At 37.3% G+C, this 25,418-nt stretch overlaps 4 protein-coding genes across 4 annotated transcripts; 3 read left to right on the top strand and 1 right to left on the bottom strand.

The window, feature by feature from the left end:
- Positions 1-1,676: 1,676 nt before the first annotated feature.
- LOC116137748 lies at positions 1,677-5,769 on the bottom strand. Its single transcript, XM_031423446.1, has 2 exons — positions 5,267-5,769; positions 1,677-5,114 (listed from the first exon to the last, which is right to left on the bottom strand). Exon 2 carries the CDS (start codon positions 4,866-4,868, stop codon positions 2,028-2,030), a length of 2,841 nt encoding a protein of 946 aa, XP_031279306.1. The 5' UTR covers positions 4,869-5,114; positions 5,267-5,769; the 3' UTR covers positions 1,677-2,027.
- LOC116137635 (pollen-specific leucine-rich repeat extensin-like protein 3) lies at positions 4,871-9,714 on the top strand. Its single transcript, XM_031423318.1, is given in 6 exon segments — positions 4,871-4,884; positions 4,984-5,015; positions 8,676-8,849; positions 8,852-9,346; positions 9,349-9,557; positions 9,559-9,714. Coding segments are annotated over 6 exon segments (1,080 nt in total).
- Positions 9,715-16,197: 6,483 nt separating this feature from the next.
- On the top strand, positions 16,198-19,615 carry LOC116137812 (ent-kaurene oxidase, chloroplastic). Its single transcript, XM_031423514.1, has 8 exons — positions 16,198-16,477; positions 16,629-16,789; positions 17,781-17,942; positions 18,044-18,184; positions 18,267-18,521; positions 18,604-18,765; positions 18,849-19,043; positions 19,140-19,615. Exons 1-8 carry the CDS (start codon positions 16,321-16,323, stop codon positions 19,449-19,451), a joined length of 1,545 nt encoding a protein of 514 aa, XP_031279374.1. The 5' UTR covers positions 16,198-16,320; the 3' UTR covers positions 19,452-19,615.
- Positions 19,616-22,513: 2,898 nt separating this feature from the next.
- LOC116137776 (dof zinc finger protein DOF1.6-like) lies at positions 22,514-23,645 on the top strand. Its single transcript, XM_031423477.1, has one exon. The coding sequence runs from the start codon at positions 22,614-22,616 to the stop codon at positions 23,379-23,381; it is 768 nt and encodes a 255-aa protein (XP_031279337.1). The 5' UTR covers positions 22,514-22,613; the 3' UTR covers positions 23,382-23,645.
- The last annotated feature ends 1,773 nt before the right edge of the window (positions 23,646-25,418 follow it).

The following is a 25,418-nucleotide window of genomic DNA, read 5'->3' on the forward strand; positions in this document are numbered from 1 at the left end:
GTGATTTCACGTCAATATCAGCGCGTGGACTGGAGAGTGGGAATTGTTTCCCAACAGTAGAATGAAGAAGTGATTGCTATTGTGCCATTGCTTTTGGATTTGGACTTTGGACAAGGCCCAAATTTTCTTGTAGGCTGTAAGGTCCAATTGTCTTCTTCTGTTCTTTCCAGGTGACCAAAACAATCAGGTTGACAGAATCAATTTCCCCGTTTCTTTTTTTTTTTTTTTTTTCTTTTTTTAACATTAATTGATACTATTTATTATATTTTCACAGCGCATATGAAAGATAATAATTATTTGTTTGTGTTGAACTGAAGTGATTGATTCAAGAAAAGATGTATAAAACTTCATCATCACCAACAGAAATCCTACAAAAAGAGGCCCAATTTTAGCTAAGCTGGGCTACATTTACTTTTGTGTCCTGATGTGAATGAATGTGCTGTTTCTTCAACGTTATCCTTTACAGAAAACAGAACCCATAGCTGTGTTTTTTGGTATTTGGATTTTCCTTGCGTGGGTTTGGTAGGTTGTAAAATCTAAAGGTCTAATTAGTTTTCTTTCTCTGTTGCAATAAAATTGGACAACTTTGTTTTAGTTGTTAAACTTATTACATTTCCAGGGACCACAACAATCCAATCTGCCCAGTTGTATTCACACTAATGCATGAAAATGATTTCTTTCTATCAACTGTTTTGAATTGATTTTCTTCTCATGATGACCTTAGGACTTGAGTTCTGGTGTACTCTGGAATTTGGATGGAGTATAGCCATCAATATCCAGAAGCATTGTTGAGAAACTTGAAGAGATTCCTAGAAATATCAGCTGTATTCTTGCCCTTTTTATATGCGCATTTACTCAGGTTAAGCAGAAAAGTTTTATACTCATGGATTCAATCAACCTGCACGTATGCATATACTGCGTGATAAAATATGGAAGACTGGCTGAATCTCAAATGTACACTTGGATTTTGTGACTCTAACTGAGGTTAAGAAAATTGAAGGTAGTAAGTAGAATACAGGCCGTTTGGACTTGCTCTCTTTGGTTTTTTATGCCAGATTGTGTATATCAGACAAGGATTTGGAATTAGTAAAATGGATCTAGATTTTCAACCATGCATATCCTTGAACACAGCATAAACATGGCAAAAGGCAAACTAAAACAACTGCAGGGAATCTAAATTTTTTGGTAGATGCATGAATTGTCATCAACCTGATTTATTCATGAGAGGTATAAGTCAAAGCTACAGGCCTAGATTGCAATCCCCACATGATGAGAAGAAAATAGAATCAGCATCCTCCCCTAACTATAATCTCTTTCTATTGACTAGCCAAAACTACCCCCAGACAAATACATTTGTGCCATTACCAAGATGGAAAATTTCTGAGAAAATAATCCGTAGTAGCAAAATTCTTACATTACAACCATCTCTAAATTGAAGAAGCTTTATATGTACAAAGTTCTCATTAAGAAGAAAACAGTTTCTCAATGATACATAAGAACTTAATTTATGAAAGGCGTATGCTAAATAACAAGATTGCTCCCTTCTTCAGGCAAAACATGGTAAAGAAGACACTGATGGTAAAAATCTCTGAGATATAATACAGGAGGAAAGGGAAACGCAAACCATTGACTATCATTAGTAATAAAATGATTATATTGCAATAAGGGAAGCGGTCTCCAAACCATTTTGATTGTATTTCAAGTAACCAATAACTTCCTCAGCTGATATATAATATCAAAGCAAACTCTACATACCACTAAATATGAGTAATACAAAAAGTACATTCAACAAGAATATAAAATAAATTTCTGCTCACAAGGGATCACCTCCAAGAGCAATAGAGACAGACCACACAAACCGTACCTTCCTGTTTGCTTCAGCATCTACCACCGCAGCCAGGTCCAAGATTCAAACTTGGGCAGTAGGTGCGAGTATAATCCTCTTCACAAGAGTTGCAAGAAGCAACAGAGGGGCCCATCTTTGGTCAAAATTAAAACAAAAGCATCCATTCAAACTTCCCCCAGTCCTACATTTCCAAATCCTCTGGAAGAGCTGATAAATCTTCTTTAAATGATGGATTAAGAAACTTAGCCACAAAAGCCCACATCTTATAAACATCTTCAAAGTTGGTCAAAAATCCAAGTGACACTGTAACAACCTCAACTCGGTAAAAGACATTTTTGCCATCTCCACGTCCATTCACCATTGGCTTGCACAAGTCTGTATCTTCAAGCTCAAATGCCCCACAATGCTGTTTTGGACTGTCAACTACCCTGACATGACTAAGGATACCAATCCCAAGAGATATACCATTTTTCTCAGCCAACTTTTGAACTATTTCAGGATGAATTAGTCGTCCACCACTGCTCTCTTTCACATTAAAGGCTACAGATGCACCCCTTTCATATTTGATCTTAGGACCATAAATCTGTACAAGAGGCACTCCCGAATCCTCACCTGAATTTGGTAACCGAAGTTGAAGTAATGAGGTGACAAGCCAATTTATTAGATAACGCAATCTGAGGGTAGTTTTGTTGAGACCCAACATATTAATATGATCAAGGTGCCGACAAATCATTTCAGGCTCCCTCCTTTCCCACTCTTGTTCATCGCCATATTCCATGTCACTAAAATACTCATCTTCACCTAGTGCAGTTAAGGAAATTTCCCCTTGCTCCAAGTGGCTCAAGTTTTCTTTTCGGTTGTCTTCCATGCTAAAAGATACCCTGCGGTCCATGCTTGCCACCCGATCATTGTCCTCTAAAACAAAAAATCTACCACCACCAACCCTATCCCCTTCCCTTCTTCCCAACAGTCTAAACTCTCCCTCTGTCTCTCTTCTTATTGCACTTTCTTTTTCTTGGCAAATTTCTGAGGCCGAAGCACTCTCAATGTTGCAATCACGAAGAGTTGAACTCTGGTTCTTGGTTCTGAGCCCATTTATTGTAGACCTCAACTTAGAATCAGGTAACAGTGACCCATTCCTGATTTCATATTCTTCTTGAATTTCTCCAGCGTGCTGGAAATGTACGTGTTCGCCACCATTTCCAAAAGCAGCTTCTGTTTCAGCAGAATCTTCTTCTTCAGGTATCACTCTAACACAATCAAGGTCTTGCGACATTGATAAAACAGCTGCATCAAAAGAAAGCATACTATCATCCTGCATTGGAAGCTCAACCCTCCTGTCATCATAAATTGGGCTTTTGGATAATTTTGATGTTGCTTTAGGAGAGATTCCTTTGCTGTTCCTCTTGCCTGAAAACCATGATGGTGGTAGCGGTGAACCTCCTTTCTGCTTAATCGACTGGCCAGAATTGTCAGATCCAAATGGACTCTGACCCAAATCAATCCAGTATGAATTATCTGATGATTCATCCTCACTGAAAATTGGACTTTTCATAACCTCCCCAACTGAAATACTCTCAACTTCCTCAAATATTGTGCTTGCGCCATCCCTATCTGAGCTATTATCCTGATCCATCTCTATTTCAAAGACATCCCTAACCTGATTGGAAGTAAAAACACCTGAAAAGGCAGGCATCTGCGACCCCCCATGCGGTTCAGGCATTGATTCTTCGTTACCATTGATAGCATCATCTCCAATCCCAGCCAAACCATCAAGACCATCCACTGAATCGCTCAAATACTGGGGAAAAACAGGAAGGATCTTCACCATACCAGACCCAGTACGACCAGCCTGATTCTGAAGAGTTCCCATCACAGATTTCTTGATCAAAAGGCAACCAAACCCAGTTGGATCAGACCCAAATACCCTGTAAAAAGAAGTAATAATAAAATCTGGCCGGAATAGGGACAGTCCTAATGAATCCATATCCTTGGGACCCAATGACCCAGCATCAAGCAGTACATGCCAATTGTTTTGCTGGGCAAGTGCCATCCATTGGTAAGAATACTTAGCCCCAGTTACTCTAGACTGAACAGGAAACACAAATAGCCCATTTGCACAACCCTTTTTCTTCTTTTTCTTATTTGAAATCTGCTTTCTAAGCTCCCTAGAGCAGAGTTTCAAAGAGGGATATTTAAACCACGCACTATAAACCTTAGCACCTTTCTCTTTAGCACTCTGAGCCATCCAATTCACAGACTGGCTTTCATGATCAAACATGGTTAACAGCTTCTTATTGGTCTCAAAAGGGTATGATTCAGCAAGCAATTTAAATGCAGAACCCCTACTAACAGTAAAAACAAGTCCATATTCATTTTCAGGAATGTTCAAATAGTCCATAATCCTAGTCTTGATATCATGTTCAGCGGTATCTTTCTCAGCACCACCATAGAGAGCATGGTTACTCAAATTAGCAGTAATCTCAGACAAAGTGAACGTCGACGACTCCCAATTTAGTTGAGTCTGAATGTGAGAAAATAGCCCGAAGCCACAATAATCAAGACATACCTTAGCAAAAGACTCGGACAAATGTCCATACTCGTCTGATCGCAACTGGTCAATCTTTTCAGTAGACTGGAATTTGGGGTACATTGTTAAAAACTTTGAGAAGGCATCGCTTAGCTCAAGAATTGAATCCTCTGAACTGAAAATTCGGTCCGCAGCTAGAGCAGTTGCTCGGAGAAACTCCTTCTGGGCATGGAGCCTAGCAAGAGAGCGTGATCGGCCTAAGCTTGTTTCATGGTTGAGTGAATCAGAATCAATGTCCTGAGATTTTGCTAAGGACCCTTCTTCGGATGCCTCCTCCAAAGCCTCTTTGAGCTTGTTTTCTTGCAATTGACGAAGCATAGAAGTTCTGTGCTTTACGTCCACGGTCAAACCAGAACGGTTTCTTCTTTTGGTTTTTTTGTCCATGATTAGAGCTGCACAGTGAGTTATTGGCTTCCATAGTGAAAGATGCATAGATGTTACTCTCTCTGTAACCAACCAATCTGACTGATATTCAGAAATAAAGAAACTCAGCCAAAGAACCCCAAAAGAAAATAGAATCAGTTTCAAACCCAAATGTAAAGCAAAGCGGGTATCTTGAGGTTGTGGAGGATATCAAATGTTTTCTTTTTGAATCAGATAAGTAGTCAAAATTTCAGATTGGATGACATTCCAAGTTTTGCTGTACTGAAGAGGAGGTTTTACTTTATATGATAGTACCTACAACATTCAAAAACAGCACAAATAAAGATTCTTGTATTAAGACCAATAAACTTTTTGAGTGAGATCAACTAAGAATTGGTCATAAAGAAGAGAAAGAGATTAAAAAAATAGAAAAAGAAAAAGAAAAACAAAGGAGATTAGAATCAAACCTTTAAAGCGATCAGAGAAACTCAGCTTTGGCATCCTTCAAGGGCCCATAACTGGGACTGGGAGGGTCTAAAACTAGTAACTCAAATTCAAAATAATTCAACAGCAGTATCACATTGAACACCCAAGAAAATTAAATACAGTTCCCAACTCTTAACCCCACCAAAGATACAAAACCCAGATTCAAAGCCATCCCACCAACAAAAGAATAAATGGCTGTACAAATTTTACCAAGACCCAAAAGCCAAGCCTCAAAATTTTCCAATATTTTACCCGGTAAAGTAATGTGACAATCAAAAATACCCAGAATAAGAAAGGAGATATAAATGCAAAATCTTAAACTCAAAGCAGGGAGCCAAAACAGCTTCACCAACTTCCCTCCTACTATCACTACTCACCAACCACTTTTTTCTCTTCCTTCAGTTTTAGATGAAGGGGAAGGGAGTGAAGCTGAGAGAAACCAAGAAAAACCAAATCCGTCGCTGCCAATCAATTCCTCATTTACTACGCGCACTTAATACAAACAAGTCTGCATTGAATGCTGCTACTCTCTTCTCTTCCTCATCATTAATTACACCAAAATTTTCTTTGAATTTCCATTTTTACCCTTCTCAGTTGTCAACTTATTTTTGCTATCACCAGTCTCTTTTCATAAGTTTACGGAGTGGCAGCAGCATTATTTGATTTACAGTCACAGATAACTGTTTCCTTTTTTCCTTTTTTTGTTCTTTTTGATATTCCTCTGCCGAATGTTTGAGAAAAGTTGCAGGGGAAGTTACTTTGACTTCTCCCTTCCCTCCAATATTTGAGCAGTTAACGTGGTTACTTATTCAAGGTGCTAAAATTATTAGTTGGTGGAGTGTTTTTAATTGAGATTTGAAGTCAAATTCCCATAATCCTCACGTACTGGTAAACATTGTCTTCTCTTTATCAAGCATTCGGTAGCAATAACATAAATAATTGATGGATTGATTGAGATTAGCATTAGTTAAGACTTAAGATTGCAAAATCTCGTGGATGCATGCCTCAATTGAGCTGTCATTGTTAAAAAAGGTGGTCAACTCACGTGAACATTACAGCAAAATTAAAAAACGCTGGATCTATAATTATCTAGTAAATAATGTTCAAATCAATCGCCTTCCATTAATCCTATAATTAATCATTTGCTGCATCTTGTTCAGGTTAATGCGTTGCAGGCTAATATGGTAAAATCCTATTACTTTGGATTCCAAAATTCCAGTGTGACTTCTAGGTCCAAAAGCATGATGGTGATAATTTGACCTAGAAAAATATCATCAAATTCGGATTAAAAAAGGGTGAAATTTGTAATTAATGTTGTTTGACTAATTTTTGGACAGTCAAACGGTGCCAACGAAGAGGTTGGGCCATGTGAGCCGCTGCGTTGACCTATGCTCTCCGGTCACCGGTGACGTCAAACGCATCGTTTCACGTTGATAAATATAATAGGAATTTACCACGCGAGTCAATTTTATCTTTCCAAAGTGTTGTCGTTTGACAATGGATTTTGGAGTTTGTTTGGCTCTCCTAAGTCCCATTCCCATACTCCCATCTAATCTACTTTGTCACTCCCAAAATTTGATTCTTTTGTTAATTGGACATAACAATGCTTGCAAATACACCCTTGTTTTGTGTTACGCAATTTTCTTGTCCACATCTCGTTTTGCTGAATATTTATTTCTTGGTTTGGTTTGGTAGTACTTGCAATATTTGAAACATTTTTTAATTAAAATGTGCATATGATATTAATGGCTTCTGCCATACAACCAACAACAAACAACCAACATAAAATATTTTATCTACTAAAGTCATTTTAAATTATGTGCTACCTTCCCACTTTATTTTATTTATATAAATATTACCAAAACTGACACCAAATCAAGATTGCATGATTAGTTTTAAAGACAATACATTACTAACATTTTCACGTCTATGTCGTAAGTTTGCATGTATCCTTCATTGTAATCATCTGACTGCTTACAAGCTCGCAAGTTTTTGTTTTGAAAAAACATTTTTAGATTTTTTAGAATGTTTTTATACTATATAAATGATTAAAACCGTCTTCTCTAGTTCTCTTTAGTCTTAACCGATGTGAGAGTTTGATATTAACAATATTCTTTGACGGTTTTTCAATCAAAGGAGACTGGAATTACATACAAGAGTGTGGTTTAGTCTGGAACTAAAATATTATTCATAATCTTTCATTATAATTATATGATCAGTGTAGTGTATGATTAGAATGGAAGCATATCACACGTGGCAATGGCATCTCCATAACTAAGAAGTTTTGTGATTGAATAACAGTTGTCTAGGTGAGTGAGATGGCCCGAACCACGATGCTAGTGTTCAATGTCTCCTCTGCTGTTTCTCACTTACCGTGCCTGTGGTCCTTCTTAGTGGAGATCAATGGGATATTAGGGCACTTTTATATTCCTGAGTAATAATGGAAAAGAAAATTTGTGGGTAATGAGTAGAGAAGAGAGTCTTTTTGAAGAGATAGATACTGCCCTCTGGTGCTTTTTTGCCTTTTATTTTAGTTGAATCGCTTTTCCTATAATGTCAAATTTAATCTTTAACATAAAGCGTTCTTCAATATTTAAGTTAGTGGGGTTACCCCAAAATTTAAAGCTTCATATTTTAATTTTAGTTCTCGGGATGAGATAGACAGACAGACAGACAGACAGCCATGCAAGTGTTTGTGGGTGATGTCTTTTCTTATTCTTTAATTTCTTTATAGCCATAATCATATGAGCTATGTTTCTGGGCGGAGAGAAGCTTTTTTTATTTTATTTATTTATTATTATTATTATTTTTGGCCATTTGTCCAACAAATCATACCATACTAGCTCCTCCCGTTCCTTCAAGAAAATACTAAAAAGCAACAGTTAATGGAACAATATTTAAAGCCCTAATTGTTCCCTATTAACATTGAGATTTGAGGACATGGTTGATGCATTTAATAAACAAGACCTCGTAGTTTAATAAAAGAGTAATACTACACTTACATAGATATTTTACAAAGATCTCAATATAAAGTGGTGTAGTAAAAAATGAATGAAAGAGTGAAACAAACTCTTCCATTCATTTTTTATTACCTTATTTTACCTTGTAAATTTTTTTTATAAATATAATATTATTGTTAATAAAAACAATCTCTTCAAGCTTTCACTACACTACCTTCATTCACTGTCTGACGGAGGTCAAAGAGTTTCGATAATCAATGCAAGGTTAACTAGGATTATACCATTCGAATGGGCTTGAAGGCCCAACTCCTCAATCCAAATTCAAAAGGCTTCAACTATTTCGTGTAAGGTTACGAACAAATTTCATTAAATCAAAAGGTTAAATTGGATTCTGCTAGTGTTTTGGCATCCCACCAACCTAATTATCAAGACAAAGTTAATGTTAACATATGTTTCCCCAATAAAAGACTTAGGAGAGCCTACATTTCCCTCCAAGCATGGAAAAAGGCCATCTATTCAGACCCATTTAACACCACAGGAAATTGGTCTGGACCTGATGTATATTCTTATACTGGTGTTTTTTGCGCACAGGCTCTTGATGATCGTATTTAACTGTTGTTGCCGGCATTGATCTTAATGACGCTGACATTGCTGGCTACATTCCTGCGGAGTTTGGTCTATTGACTGATATTGCTCTTTTGCACATCAATTCTAACAGATTTTGTGGGGTAATTCCCAATAGTATTTCAAAGCTTTCGCTACTTGATGAGCTTGATCTAAGTAACAACCGCTTTGTTGGTCCATTCCCAACAACTGCTATATCACTACCCAAACTTAAGTACCTTGATACAAGGTATAATGAGTTTGAGGGTGAATTGCCTTCTCAACTCTTTGAGAAGAAGTTGGATGTATTGTTTTTGAACAACAACCGATTCAAATTCTCCATTCCTCCCACTTTTAGGTCCTCAACAGCTTCCGTTATGGTTGTTTCCAGTAACCAATTCACAGGTTGTGTACCGAGCAGCATTGGCAATATGGGAAACACCTTGAATGAGATCATTTCATCCAACAACAACCTTACTGGTTGTTTGCCAACAGAGTTTGTAAACTTGGAAACTTACGGGTTTTGGATCTTTCTTCAAACTCATTAAGAGGCATATTATACCAGGACTTTAAAAGCCTAAGCAATATTGAACATTTGAATATTTCCAATAACATGATAACAGGATTTGTCCCCGAGAAATTGTGCAGTTTGCCTAAGTTGAACAACTTCACATTTTCACACAATTACTTCAATGGTGAGGCACAAGCATGATAAACCACAAAAGAAGAAGGGGGTTGTGTTTGATGATACAGACCATTGCTTACCTGATAGACCTAAACAGAAATCCACTAATATAAACTCTCCCCTTTGTGTAATTACTTTGGCTTATTGGGTTTATAAAGTGTTATGTGTCTCTACATATTAGACAGACTCCAATATGGCCTGGTTCCTTAGATGCCTTCAAAAAAACAAAAACAAAAAAAAATCTACTAATATATGCCAGGTCGTGTAAACACACCTGTGAAAGGCAATAAGGAAATATGCGCTGCACCAAAGCCAAATGCACCCAAACCAACTTCTTCTCCACCTCCGGTACGCTCTCCACCGCCTTCACCCCCCGTCCACTCTTTCTCACCACGACCGCCAGTAAACTCACCACCACCGGCAGTCCATTCTCCTCCTCCCCCCCCCCCCGCCCTCCCCCCCCCCCCCCCCGGTACGCTCTCCACCGCCTTCACCCCCCGTCCACTCTTTCTCACCACGACCGCCAGTAAACTCACCACCACCGGCAGTCCATTCTCCTCCTCCCCACACCCAGGCCATTGTCCTCCTCCCCCAGTCCGCTCACCACGACCACCAGTCCACTCTCCTCCTTCCCCCAGTCCACTCAACCCCAACCCCAGTCCATTCTCCTCCTCCGCCAATCCACTCTCCTCCTCCACCACTATTCTCACCACCACCGCCAGTCCACTCCCCTCCTCCACCGATCCAATCTGCTCCTCCGCCAATGTATTCACCACCAGCAGCAGTTAGCTATCCGCCGCCGCCGCCCGCCCCCCCCCCCCCCCCACCCCCCTCTTCTTCCACCCCCCCGTTTCCTTACCACCACCACCCCAGGAATCATTCTTCTACCCAATATAGGCTTCCATATGCGTCACCATTTCCACAATATTCCCAGGATACTAGATTCCGTGTCTTTAATTCTTCTATTATTATTTCTTGTTTCCTTCACTGTTTAAAGTTTCACACATCTCACAGAACAGTCCACTTTTGTTATTCCGTATCTTAATTTATGAAATGTAGTATACTAATTTGTATGGCAACAATTAATTAAGGAACACCCAGCAGTCAACAGAATGTATATTATAGATTTATAATCAGTGAGAAATTCGTTAGAAATTATCAGTGCTTATTTCTTTACGTAGCTTAATGCATAAATTTCAGAAAATTAATTATGTTTATCAATGCACTCTTTAAGAGTTCATTTGCTGTTTGCAGGTGTTCGTTCCATAATTCCATATAATTTAGACGCACCTTTTTTTATTTTTTTGGGCTAATCCCTCAAGGAAGTGATAGAACTCATACGGTGATAGATCCGGAATTTCACTCAATGGGGCAAAAAAAAATAAAATTAAAATCAATCATAACTATATTTTTTTTCATTAAGATGAGCTAAAGGTAGCACGAAAAGAGCTTGAAAAATGGCGAACGGCGAGTGTCTAAGTCAGGACTCGAAGGCCAAAGCTTGTCGTATAATCGGGTGAGAACAAAGAAGATCGAGAATGATTTAAGGTGGAACGAGAATTGAAGAGAAAGCTCAACAAGATGTGGAGAACGAAAAGGGAAAATAATTTAGGGTAGAGAGATACAATTTTAAGGGGAAGTCACACGATAATTAGAGATTTTTTATTTTATATTTTATATATAAACAAGTTTTTTAAAGAGTAACGACATTTTCCCACCCAAGGTTTGACGAAACCCAAGTTAGTACCACTGGTTTCATTTATTCTAGATTCACACCTTTAAGTGACGAAAATATTTGATGTAACGGTAAAGGGGTAAATTGGTCATTTTACATGGGCAGCGCACGTTGCAGACCACCCCTCTAACATCCTCCGGCGCACGTGTAGTCCGTTGTTCCCGACGTTTTTCGCTCTTTTCTGCGATTCTTCCACCCAAAATCCCCCTAGTCACCACCATTTGAACCCCCATCCTCCCCTCTACAAACCATACCATTCACAACCCCTCATCACTCGCCGATCTCCGCCACGGTAACGAAAAACGGCCGTGAACACGAACTCTCGCCGGCGAATGACGACGAAACGGTTGCTGGGGACATAGGGGTTTTATAGATTTGGGGACGGTGGTTGCATTGGTGGTGTCCAATTGGATTTTCACCGCCGGAATTGACCGAAATCCGGTGAAGAACACCGAAACCCTAAGCCTAACGGTGCCGGCGATTGGAGGGGCAAATGAGTCAGGAACCAGAGGGGTTTTGGACGACGGACTACGGGGAAGGTGATGGAGGTGACCAGGGGGTTCGACGTCGTCGGAAACAGCCCAGATCGGGCTATTTCTGTTGAGGATGTATAGTGACCGAGGGTGTTTTTGATATAATTTGAAAATAAAATGGTAAGTTTTGTAATTCTACTATTTTAGGGGTTAAAACATAATTTTAATTAATTTAGGGTTAAGGGCATTATGGTAATTGTACCCTCTAAACCCTAAAAATTCATAACACTGTTACTTTAAGGGTGGGAATCTGGAATAAATGAAACCAGTGATACTAACTTGGGATTTCGTCAAACCTTGGGTGGGAATATGTCGTTTACTCTTTTTTAAACAATGAGTTTTGGAAACTTTTGCCTTAGTGAAATACCAAGTAAGCAAATGTTTTAGGGTTTTTTTTTTTTTTGTTTTTTCAACCGTCAAGGATTGAGATTACAACTGCAAAGAACAAAATTCATAAAATTTAGTTTTTACCAAATTCTCAAGAATCATCCAAAATGTCAAGGAATATTTCAAATTCTTAATAATTTTGAGAATAGTCAATAAAATCTTTCAAATTATTCTGTCAAGGATGATGAGGTTTTTTCTAGTAGTAAGCTTTCTCTACCTTTCTGGTCAGCATTCAGATCATTATCATCACTCCACCAATAAATATGAATTCGTTTAAAAGAAAACATTGCAGCAACTCAGCACCTAAACTCAAAACTACAGTCTTCAAATGAATATAATTATGTTCTCATAAACAAAAGCCAAATATATCATTTACTTTTATAAGCTTCTAAATTAAAATTTAAAAATTAAGTTAACAAGATCATGATTTTAATTAATCTTTCTTGCATATACAAACTTAGAAACTCTAAAAAAGATGGTTATATGAAATTTTACAATATACACTAAATTATTACTCAAATCTCAAATTCTCAATAAATAATACAAGTAGAACAATAGCGAATCTCAATTTTATTGGAAGAATGCAAAAATAAAACGTCAATTGAATAGAAAAAATTATGGATTTAGGGTTAGGAACATTATCTTTTGATAAATTGATGAAAAATATTGCCTTTGAGACTTGGAAGGAGAGTTAGGCCAGAGAGACCTGAGAGTTTAGAGCACCATGAGAGAAAGAGGCAAGAGAGCTTCTAGTTTTCAAGTTTCTATTTTGCATTGCCATTCTGGTAAGAGTCTCGAGATTAAAAACAAAATCCAAATTTATTGTGGGGTTGTTCCGTTCCCAAAATCTCAAAGTTCTATAGGGATAAAATTTAAATAAATATAAATTTGAATTTTTTAAAATTTGAGTGGGGGCTGTGATCCCCACTTGATATTCATTAAATCCGTTCTAAAATTCATAATCTTTTGAATAATATACCCAAGACCAGCCGTAAGGTGGTGGGTGATCTTGGGTATATATATTTTAAGAAATTTATTTAATTTGCTGTTCATGAAAGTTAAAAGCAATCAATTACACTACTAAAACTAGCAATCAACCTTTTGCAATTTATTACACTATACGATATAGGAAACGCAATAATAAAAGGTTGTTGATATATAATTGGACTTAGAAATTCTGAATGAAAGAAACAATTCCCATGTAAAAATTTGAACGGTTAACCAACTCCTTTCTGGCGGAATGAATGGATAAAAATTTTTGGATATATTATTCAAAAGATGTTAAGTTCAAATTTTTCATTGATTGCTAATAAAGGTGATCACTGAAACTTTTATCTGGTTGGTAATTTCAGAAAATCTCAATAGATTAATTAGGATACACGTAAACCGATAAAAATACCTCTAATCATTAAAAAATAATAATAATAATAAAAATTTACCTATTGGTAATGAAATGCACCAAATCTTGTAGTCAGTTTTTGTGTAATTTTGGGGATTGAGAATTGTGATATCATCAATTTGATATAATTATTTTACGGCTATGTTGTGGTCCTGGTTAGTAATATCAACCCTATGAAAAATAGAATTATAAAATCCTCATTCAATCATGTTTCCCATACGCCTGATCACGTGAGTTAATTGATACAATCCTACGAGCCACATCATTATTATTACCGAGTACTACACATTCAAATCATGATAATCTATAGTAGGATAATGATATTTGTACAGACTGACCTAACATATCATAAAATATGTCATATAATATTAAAATTTATTTAACTTAATATCACATTAACTTTATATAGACTCTCATATCACTTGACACTTATATAATATATCATTTAGCTTTATCCTTTATTATATTTTTATTGGAGATTTGTTAAGCAAATCAGCGTTCGATACCCCTAATATACTATACCTAATTGATGGATTATATTAAAGTCTAGAATTTAGGAAGAGTAAACAATGTATTCCCATCCGAGGGTTAGCAAAATCTTAAGTTTATATTATTGGTTACATTTATTTCAGATTCTCACTCTTAAAGTAATGAAGTTTCTTTTATTTTAACAGATTTTTAACTTTTCACTATAATATGCGCACGTTAGAATGTTAAAGTGCGTTTGTGCTTTCTTTGACAAAAGATGAGTTCATGTTAGTAAAAAGTGGCTCACGATAACAACATCAAAACCAATGGTTTTTAGCTTTTTTTCGATTGATTTCGAAGTCCAAAATCACTTTTGAGACCACTGGTGGATTCCCCACAGTCCCCTCTATAAAACCTATATCTTCACTTGTCGACTGTATTCATCGTTTTTTATCACCTCTAACAATCATTAACGGTGTTAGTTTAAGGATAAAAATTTAAAATAAATACAATCATAAATATCAACTTGAGATTTCGTTAAACATCGAATGGAAACATGTAGTTTACTCATTTAGGAATCATTTATCATAAAATAATTTTCATATTAGTAACTGTTACTTTAATGTATTATCATTGAGTTGGTAAACGGAAATTCATTCAATAACCCGTGTTAAGTAAAAGATGTTGACGGATAATATATTAAAAGTAATGCTAATTTTACAAAGATATACATAAAAGAGATGTAGAAAGATAATTTTTATCTTTGATTTTCATAATTTCTACCTCTCTTTCTCTTTTTTTAGTATCATGTCTTATTAGTTCGGCGAGTAAACGACATATTGCCACGTTTAGCCAAATCCTAAGTTAATACTACTGGTTTCATTTATTCCAAATATCCACCCTTAAATTAACACAGTTAGTAACGGTTGGGTTTGGATGGATGCTATTACCAAACTGCCCTTTACCCCATTTCAAACCACCACAGCACCACCCGAGCTAGCCAAACCACCACCACAACCCATTCCAAACCAACCCATCCCAAACCACTACCATAGCCATCCAAACTATACCCATTCCAAATCCCACAGCCGGCCAAACCACCACCACCACATCCCATTCCAAACCACCCCATCCCAAAACCACCACAGCGTCCAAACCACCACCACAGTCAGCCAAATCACCCCATTCCAAACCCAATAGCAACCACCAAAAATCACCATTTCAATAAGAAAAACAAAAAAACATAAAACAAAAAACAAAAGCAAAAGCAAAAAAAAAAAAAAAACAAAAAACAAAATAGAAACCCTAGGGAGAGGGGGCTTAAATCGGTGTTGAAAGGTGAGAAATCGGGGACGGAAAACATGGGGTTATTGGAGAGGGCTCTTTGATGAGTTAAATGGTGGGCTCGATTAAGATTTTTGGTGATGAGGCTGCCGGAAAGTGGTTGGCGGAGTGCGACAGTTGAGGTGAAGGGTGACGGCGAAAAGGGGAGTCAAGGTGGTCGGGGGGGTAGTGGGTTGGGATGGTGAGGCGCCAGGGAGGAGGAGGTGTAGAGGGAAAAAGAAGAAGATGGGAGGAGGATGCAGAGATAAGGAAGAAAGTGAAAGGGAAAAGGAAGAAGATGGGAGGAGGAGGCGTACTGGGGAAAGAAATGGGAAGGGAAGAGGAGAAAAGAAAAAAAAAAAAAAACAGAAAGACCAATCTGCCCCTTTACTGTTAAAATAAAGGAAATGGTGTTAATTTAAGGGTGGGTGTTAGGAATAAATTAAACCAAGTGTATTAGCTTGGGATTTCGCTCAACCTTGGGTGGGAATATGTTGTTTAGTCTAGTTCGGCATATGAAGTAAGTTGATTCCTATTCATTGTCTCAATCCTCCCCGTCCTTACTTACCAAATAGGTAAAAGCCAAAAGAGAATCTTTGGGAAAACACTTATCAGCAATACTAGGCAAAGAAAAATAGTAAGGCCAATTAAAAGTTCAAACAGTCGTCACAAGCCGTTCTAATTATCACTTGGTGGGCACATTCAGTGGTGCACCTATCTTTTCGCACCAGCCAGACAAGCTTCATTTTGTACTTTACCAATGAGCTGTTACTCCTTAATTATTATTTATTATCATACTGTATCAGTTCATCCACAACTTAATTTACAATTTTTTAACCTTTGCCTTTTTTTGGGCTTATTTTATGCTTATCACATTGTGTATATTAATACCAATAGTTTGTCTCTTGATCATCTGTGAGTCTTGGACTCTCTATAAAATCAATGGCCACTTCGGAGTGCATCAGTCAAGCTTTCTTAACAGTGCCCTTTGCCTTCTCCATTGCTCTTGGTTGTCTTTCTTTGTTTTTTCTCCTGTTCTTCATTAAAAATTCTAAGTTCACTCGGAAGATGGAGTCTATCAATCTTCCATCTGTTCCAGGTACCATATATAATTTTTTTTTTTTTTTTTTGGTTATTTCTTTTGGGTGATATCTGTTGGTCTCATAAAGTTTAGATTTTGATCACTTGGAAAAGATGTATTGAATTTTCATGTTTATGTGGGCTTTTGATGGATGAATGGGTTGGTGCAGAGATTCCCGGGTTGCCTGTGATTGGGAACTTGTTACAGTTGAAAGAGAAGAAACCACACATGACGTTCACTAAATGGGCTGAGAAATATGGACCGATTTATTCCATCAGGACCGGAGCTTCTACTGTTATTGTTCTTAATTCAGCAGATGTTGCTAAAGAGGTCAGCCTTCTGTCCTCTCTTCATCTTCACTGAACTAAATTACTTGTTCACTCCACTGTAATATCCAATTGGTACTCTACACTTCACTTCTAAATACTAATTCTATAATTCTATTACAACCATCAAATTTTACCAGAAAATGGGTTCGAGAACCTCATTCTATTCCAATTTCTTACTAAAGAAAGTACTTTCCTCCCTTATTCACTTCAGGTATATGAGGTACTAGTTTTGTGATTAGGTGAAATACATAGTTTATATCATTTTTAATATTTGACATCTGGATCCTTAGCCTGTTCGGCTATCTTACTGGAGATAGTCAAATTGTCAACTGAACCTTGAACTTGGATGAACTTATTTAATCAGGTGTAGAGTTGGACTGGAATTGTTCTGAACTAAATTTAACCTGCTGAAGCTTTTGTTTGAGATTGTTTTATGGGCACCTTCTTAGTGCGTGCAGTGAGCTATTGTGCTTGGCCGTCCTGTTTGTGTGTAGGGCTGATCTTGCAAGCAATGGGAGAACCATTGATCCAAGTTCTTGCATTGTTACTTGAAATTCTGAGCCATTACAGCCAATGATGTACATCAGAGTTTGATCAGGATTCAGGAACAGCAGTATTCTAGAGTGAACATTAATATATTTCGATGCTCAACATCATAACTAATCTTAGTTTTAGATTTTAAATAAGGAGCTTACAATATTTTTAGTCATTTTATTCTTGCATGTGCAAAACTGATTGCCCAAACCTACATTATGAGCAGTTTGTTAAAATAAGTTTGACACTGAGTTTTCACAACTGGCAGTGGGCTGGGCGAAGAAAAATCTGAACACTAGCATTACAAAAATTAATCATCATATTGTTTAATTACTAAAATTTTCCGCCTTTTTTTCATAGAGAAAATGCAAATAAGGTGATAAATAGGGAGTTGTATCTTATACACATAGTATTTCGAAGTACAAATGGTTTCCAGCTTATGTTTCTTGCTTGTTCAGGCCATGGTGACCAGATATTCGTCCATTTCAACGAGGAAGCTATCAAATGCCCTGAAGATTCTCACTGCCGATAAATGTATGGTTGCTACAAGTGATTATGGTGAATTTCACAAATTGGCAAAACGATGTATTCTATCAAATGTATTGGGTTCAAATGCTCAGGTTTGTTTCTACAACTTTCTCTGCTTTTTATCATGTGATTTATGTGTTATATCGATTCTGTTGCCAAAATTAAAGTTGGGCTATGTCCTTGTAACATTCAGAAGCGACATCGACCCTATAGAGACACCATGATGGAAAATTTATCAAGCCAATTTAATGCTCACATCAAGAATCATCCTCTGGAAGCTGTGAATTTCAGAAAAATATTCGAGTTTGAACTTTTTGGAGTAGCAATGAAAGAAGTGAGTATATTTATTTCCTCAGACATTTATCTTGACTTTGAGACTTAATTAAAACATTATGCATTGATAATGGAATTTTCAGGCTTTAGGAAGGGACGTGGAATCAGTATATGTGAAGGAGCTGGGTACCTCTTTGTCAAAAGAAGAGATACATAGAATTTTAGTGACTGACATGCTGGAGGGTGCAATTGAGGTGGATTGGAGAGACTTCTTCCCATATCTAAAATGGATTCCTAATAAAAGCATCGAGATGAAAATTCAACGATTAAGTTCCCGCAGGCATGCTGTGATGAATGCTCTAATGAGTGAGGAGAAAAAACGAATTGCTTCAGGAGAGGTAGTCTTCTCTTGCCGTAAGACAAGTGTTTCTTTAATTTAATACCTTGGTTTTGTTATGTTACTTGGTTCAATTTCAACAGGAACGAAACTGTTATGTTGATTTCTTGCAATCTGAAAGTAAATCGCTAACGGATTATCAAATAAGTATGTTAGTCTGGGAGACAATCATTGAGGCTGCAGATACTACTTTAGTTACAACAGAATGGGCTCTCTATGAGCTTGCTAAGGATCCAACCCGCCAGGTTAACGATAACCAGTCAGTTCATTGTTATGGTTTTCTATGTTATGTAATTTCACTTCTAATAATTCCTTCTATGTACTACAGGATCTTCTTTTCCAGGAAATCCAAACTGTTTGCGGGTCAAACAAGATTACAGAGGAAAACATAGCACAGATTCCTTACCTAACTGCTGTATTCCATGAAACTCTAAGGAAGCACAGTCCATCTCCAATGGTTCCTTTGCGGTTTGCTCATGAAGATACTGAAATAGGAGGATACTTTATCCCTGCTGGAAGTGAGGTTGGTAATTTTTTTTTCTTTTGGTTTCGTAATACTAGTATATATTAATTGTCAGTTTGTCAGCAATATTAACTTTTAGGTTGTTTTTTTGAATAGATTGCCATAAATATTTACGGATGTAACATGGATAAGAGACAATGGGAATATCCTAATGTTTGGAAGCCTGAGAGATTTCTTGACAGTAAATATGATCCCATGGATATGTACAAGACAATGGCCTTTGGAGCAGGAAAGAGGGCCTGTGCAGGTTCTCTTCAGGCAATGTTGATAGCTTGCACAGCTATAGGCAGGTTGGTGCAGGAATTCGAGTGGAGACTAAGAGATGGTGAGGAAGATAACGTTGATTATCTTGGCCTTACTACACACAAACTTCATCCACTGCGTGCACACATAAGGCCCAGAAATTAGTATTGGCAAAACACCTCATGAAGGGCTCATCCTGTTTCTCTGCACAACTTAGAAATAAATGAAGTCTGTTTTGTTAATGGAGTTTTAAACTACCTTGGCCAATAAATTTTATCTTAAGAAATATGCATTAGTGCATCGCGCAATCAAAAATACTATTTCTTGTTTGATTTCGTTTTTCTATTAGATTGTTCATCTTTTATTTACTTCTGCTTGATTTTATCAGAATCTGTCAATTCTATTACTCAGACAAATATTATAGAAAGATGTCATTGTCTGTATGCTTTTCAAGTTTACAGTTCAATAGGAATTCATGGAAGGCCATGCCTGACACCCCTTGGAACTCAGGAATTTGTTATCTTACCCTCATGTACCTTAATCCAAGGGTTTTTATCCTGATTCCTGAGAAATGAGGCGACTCCAAACGGGTTCATAATTTTGTGAAAATATTAAACGTCGTTTCGTATTTATTATAATTTTTTTGTTCGTCCTTTTCCCTTCTATCCATAGCCACCATCAGGCATCAACAACCATAATCCCAAAACCAGTAGTCTTAATTAGTTCTACCTCATTGATTTGGTTGTCATGAGCCTTGCCGGAAGGAAAATATATTAATAAAAAAGAAATTGACACTTGTATGGAGGGATTTCATGAGCCTTAATCCTTGCAATGAAAATTCTATTACAAAATTGGAAAAAATAAGCAAGCACCGCCAAGAATAGTTCATGGCATCAACTGAACCCATATGGAACAGGTATTAATTATGCATAAATTTGACATCCATGATCAAACTGAACAGAAATAGTCAACAAGAGCTGCACATCTCTGGGACAAGATAAACCGGGCAGGTTACCACCATAAAAGTCTGTTAAAGTTAGGCTCATTATTCTGGTTGCTAATTCCATACCGCAACTATAGAAAAGCTTCTCAACGCATTGAGAATAAAAGTTACTGAAAAGTGACAACGAGAATGATGTGGATAAACAACCACGATGATAAAAGAGTAAAAGTAAGTTTCTTGAGTTTCTGAATTCGAGTCTTTTCAAACACTAATAAGAATAGTTATTAGGGTTTTTATTCGACCGACAGTTCTAAAGGTTTAAAAGATTAGTTAAAGTACGTTCAAGTTAACTCATACACTTTCGATGACTTAAAAAAAAAATGATGTGTAATGATAAAAAGAAATAAGAAGAATCATGTGGGTAGGTCATATGAGTGCGGAGAGTCAAATAAAATAAATGATAGATTGAAACCTAGAGTACTAATAGGAATAAACTTCTAAGAACTAACAATAATTTGAAATAAAATCAAATTTGTCTAAATAGTTAAGAACTAACTGATCAATGGAATCCAAGTGAGTATAATAGTCTCACCAGATAGTCAAACCGTCCCACCGGCATGGATGGCCAATTTCATTGATTGTGATTGACGTGTTGTATGGAAGTATTCAGTAATTTAGAGTTGAGCAATGTTGATACTTGTCTGCGAAGTTAATCCATCTTTGGAATGAATAAAATTTAAAAAAAATGAGTTAATTAAAGAGATAAAGACAGTCACCAACTCATCTTCGTCGCCTGGCTATAATTGGTTACTTACTCCCAAATTTATTTTTGTTGTTATCAGAAAAAAATTTATCCTGCCGTACACTATTCTGGAAATTGAAAGCAATTGTACAAGCCTTGTGTTGTCTCTGTCATTGAAATTACAACACAGTTTACGTTACCATGTGTAATCCTGTTTGCTGCTGTGCTGGGCGCAATGAAGATGAGTAGAAATTTAAAGGAAAGTCCCTCGGGCCTCGATGTTATTCTAGTCAGAGTCAGAGTCTCAGAGAAACCGTCAAAAAAAAAATAAAAAAAACAAAAAATAAGAAGGAAGAGATAGAGGAGAGATGATTTCGGACAAATACAGTGACTTTCTTAAGCTGACAGCTGATGGAGGCTGGAGAGCGGCTTGCCTGCTAGGCTGTTTCCACTTTCCAGGAAAGAGAGCTTGTTGAGAAACACGTGTAACACCAATGGTCAAATTTTTGAATAAATGAGCCGCTCCTCTCTGGGTCTGCAGCGGCTTCATGCTCAGTGTGTCCAGTCTACTAGTGCAACAGCAAAGTCTGAATTTAGGTCAGATTTTAAAACGGAGCAAGTCTCCGGGTTAACCCAGCTCCCTCCCTGTATTAATCTACAAGGTTCTGCAAGGAACTGTGACCAATACTTCCAAGAAACGTAATAATAAAAAATCATGTCATGGAAAGGTCTTGTGGTATAAAATAGTAGACAGATAAAACAGAGAAAAAATCACAGTGGCCAATAAATCAGGATACAGACAATTCAGTTGGTGAGAGGTACGAGAGAGAATCTTTGGTGTGCAAAGAGAAGGGGAATAGGGAGGCACAGCCCACTCAAGCCTCGTCACATAGCAGGCAACCCAATAATTGCTTCCCACGCTGCTCGACATCAATGATGTTGTCGGTCCTCTTCGATCCAAACTTCATTTCTTAATCTTAATATAAACATGGACCCAATCTCTCTCAACATTGACGGTTAAGCCGGCTAAAATATTCGGAGAGGGGCTGAAATTTGACTACTCTTCTTCATGTAACGAGGGGAATACGTTAATCACAACGAATAGTCTTGTCTTTTATTTAATAGCTCGTCTCTTAAATCAAGTGACCTATCATCAAGTCTAAGCCTGTTTCCCTCTGAAACAGTTTGCCTTCTGTCTTGCAAAACGCTAAAAAGAGGCAACCTGGGAAATGATATTAAAAAAAAAAAGTATTAGACTGTGTGATGCTGTAGTACTGTGTAGCCAAGCCAACCACAAAGTCACGTACAGACATAGACTGTTATTTATAAACGCTCACAAGCTGCAAGCCAAGCCGAGGCAATTGAAAACGTCTTACAAATAATCCGCCACGGCGACCGCTGTTTAGTATTAGTCTCAGAACTAACTTAACTTATCCTTTCACATATTTACATACTCGGTTATTGTCTTTCACTCATAAAATTTATTATATATATATATATATATATATTTTTTTTTTTTTATAAAGAAACACCTTCCCAGTTCCCACTACTTCTAAATACATCACTCTCCCATCTTTTTCCTTTGACTCTTCTGCACCTTCTCTTGCTTCCTCTCACAACTTTCTATCCCCGTAACCACAAAATGCCTTCAGATGTTAGTGACCAGAAACTGGGACGAATCCAGAACGCCATGAGCACACACCCACCACCTAAGATTGCAGAATCACTGCCCTGTCCAAGGTGCGACTCAACAAGCACCAAGTTTTGCTACTACAACAACTACAACCTCTCTCAGCCACGCCACTTCTGCAAGGCGTGCCGCCGCTTCTGGACTCATGGTGGGACCCTCCGTAACGTTCCCGTTGGTGGTGGAACCCGCAAGAACTCCAAACGCACACGCTCTTGTTCATCTTCTGCTACTTCTGCAGCAAACTCTTCTTCATCCACTGTAACCCATGAACCCCTGCCCATCTCCGCTAACCCTGTTTCTGGTTTGCCTTCTGCTAATCCTGAAATTGCTTCAGTTTCAACAACTGACGTAAACCTAAACCTGAATGAGAATGTGCCTGAGAGTGGCAACTTTACTGCGATGTTGAGCAACATGCAAGGCCAAAATTTGATGAACCTGGGCGGTTTTAATGGGTATAACATCGGGTCAAGTTTTGAAGAACTGGGGCTCGGCTTTTGTGGTGCACGTGTTTGGGAAATTCCTGAAGCTGCTTCTGCTTATGCTGGTGTTAATGGAAGTGGTTCTAGTGTTGGTGGTGTTGCAATGGGTGCTGCTTCTTCTGGGTGCAACACGTGGCCGATTATGAGTGATGAAGAAGGTGGTAACGGTGTGGTGGTTGGTGAAGATTACTTTGGTTGGTCTGGTCGTGCTATATCTACACCAGGACAGGGCTTGAAGTAAAGCTCCTTTAGAACTTTATCATTTCAATGAAAGGAGGGTTTGTCTTTTTAATCTTCTTTGCGTTTGGGTTGGGTTTTGAGTTTGGTTATGGTTTTAGGATCCAGGTCTTTTATGGTTGTCTTGTGGGTATAATAGACCATACGTAGGTTATATAATATAATAGAAATCAAATGTGACTCAGAGACTCAGTTCAGTTGGATTGAAGTTTCCTTTTTGACAGGGCAGTAGTGTCCTTGTGGCTTTATTAGGGTTCTGTTTTTATTTTATTTTCATGCACGGCTCTGTAAATCTTCACATCGAATCGGTGGAAGAAAATCAGAGTAAAAGACAGTTTTTAACAAGTTCTAAATGGATTTGTAGTTTGCAAACTGAGTAGAGAAATCTCTTGATATTAGTGACTTTTCTTTTTTTATCCTGTGGAAGTAGAATTTGCAGTTTCCATTTCTAAGAATGTTATGCAGCGCAGACTCGTTTACCGAGTATATAAATATTTTCAACCTGCACACAGCGACCCAAATTCATGTAATCGGTTACTTTCTTGGTTGGTTCTCATCAAGTATGGACATGGTATTTTAATAACAAGACTCTTTTCTGTTTGCTTTCACTCAACTATATCATTAATTCAACTAAAATAAGTCTCTGTGTTATGCGTGGATAAAAGTAAAACAAGAGCCCAGAAGGCCAGAAACATTCAGGAAAAGGTGGGCGGGCGGTGGGTAAACGTTGAATAGCGCAAAATTAGAAGGCTGCTACATTGATTGTGCAATCCTAATTATTCTAGGAATAGCTATGACATGCTACCAACCTTGGGACTTTTGTTCATATAAAACTGACCGGATGGTAACGACCACTAGAGTCACTTCAAACAGGCAGGTGGGTTCCTGTTTCTATAAATTGATTTTACTTTTTGGTGGAAGAATTGAAACTGATGCGTGTCTACTCATTCATTGTATGATGATCGAGTTTGGTGGTGTGATGATTATTAATCGAGTTCATGTTTTAAAAATTATATCTATTAATTTGCATGCGCGCAAACTGAAACACTTGGTTTGAGTGGAGGAGTGCACCTGCAATTTCAAAAGAAATGGACCATGATGTTTTAAACCAAAAACGAATGTGGAATAATATCTATTCGGTGGGTGGTTGTTTTAATTATGCCTCGAATCATTTATATATAACAGTATACTGATAAGTTCAAAGTTGCTGCATCAGGCTTGTATCATCCTCAGATGCATTTAATGTGTGCATACAACCATAATGCCTTCACTGTTTTCAGAATAGTTGCATCATATCATATCATATGAACTCAAACATTACTTCCATTATATATCTTCAACATTTGATCATTTTTTTTAATATAAATATGTTATATAACTATAATCTCTCTCCTTGGTTGCTGGATCTGGATTCGTCATATTTGTTGGGATGGTAAATACTGGGCCTACCAGTCCAAACCGACTCATCTCTCTTCCGCTACATTGTCCATTCACTAGCCTGGAAATTTTATGGACTTTATGAATATTCCCAGAAGCATCCAGCTGAAAACTGTGGTCAGGATAATACACATTATAACTTTTACTACAAACATCAAAGTTTGAGATATAGAGATCTCCTTCAAGGTTCTGGTCATTAGCTGTAATTTTGAGTGTATAGCAATAGCATCACTGCATCGATCAGTGCCATTCACTATCAGTTCCAAGTATGAAAAAAGAAGTGGGAATCATGATTCGTGTCCCATATTATTAGGTGTTCCTTCTTTACAGAGCAATGATAATGAATCCTTTCAAAGTCCGCATGCAAAGTGTAAAACAATATCACCACCAAACTTTGACGGGTTGGTTCATTCCAGTATAAAATTTCTACTTCTTTTTTTTTTTTTTTTTTTTTTTTTGGTCAAATGATAATCTTTAACATTGATGCAATGTCAGCATAGATTGTATATGGTGGAAAGAAGCAATGATCTAAAGTTGTTTGTAACCACATTCGGCAATTGGACCATAGATTAGGATTCAAGTTACTATAATTGTAGTAGTGCTA

Source organism: Pistacia vera, unplaced genomic scaffold (genome assembly GCF_008641045.1).
Source record: "Pistacia vera cultivar Batoury unplaced genomic scaffold, PisVer_v2 Contig1096, whole genome shotgun sequence".
In the NCBI taxonomy this organism is placed as follows: domain Eukaryota; kingdom Viridiplantae; phylum Streptophyta; class Magnoliopsida; order Sapindales; family Anacardiaceae; genus Pistacia; species Pistacia vera.

Excerpts from the sequence above, each read along its gene's own strand:
- LOC116137748 (XM_031423446.1), bottom strand. The coding sequence starts at position 4,868 with ATGCATCTTTCACTATGGAAGCCAATAACTCACTGTGCAGCTCTAATC.
- LOC116137812 (XM_031423514.1), top strand. The coding sequence starts at position 16,321 with ATGGCCACTTCGGAGTGCATCAGTCAAGCTTTCTTAACAGTGCCCTTT. Across the intron at positions 16,790-17,780 it reads CAGCAGATGTTGCTAAAGAG|GCCATGGTGACCAGATATTC; the intron begins GTCAGCCTTCTG and ends TTGCTTGTTCAG. Across the intron at positions 17,943-18,043 it reads TATTGGGTTCAAATGCTCAG|AAGCGACATCGACCCTATAG; the intron begins GTTTGTTTCTAC and ends TGTAACATTCAG.
- LOC116137776 (XM_031423477.1), top strand. The coding sequence starts at position 22,614 with ATGCCTTCAGATGTTAGTGACCAGAAACTGGGACGAATCCAGAACGCC.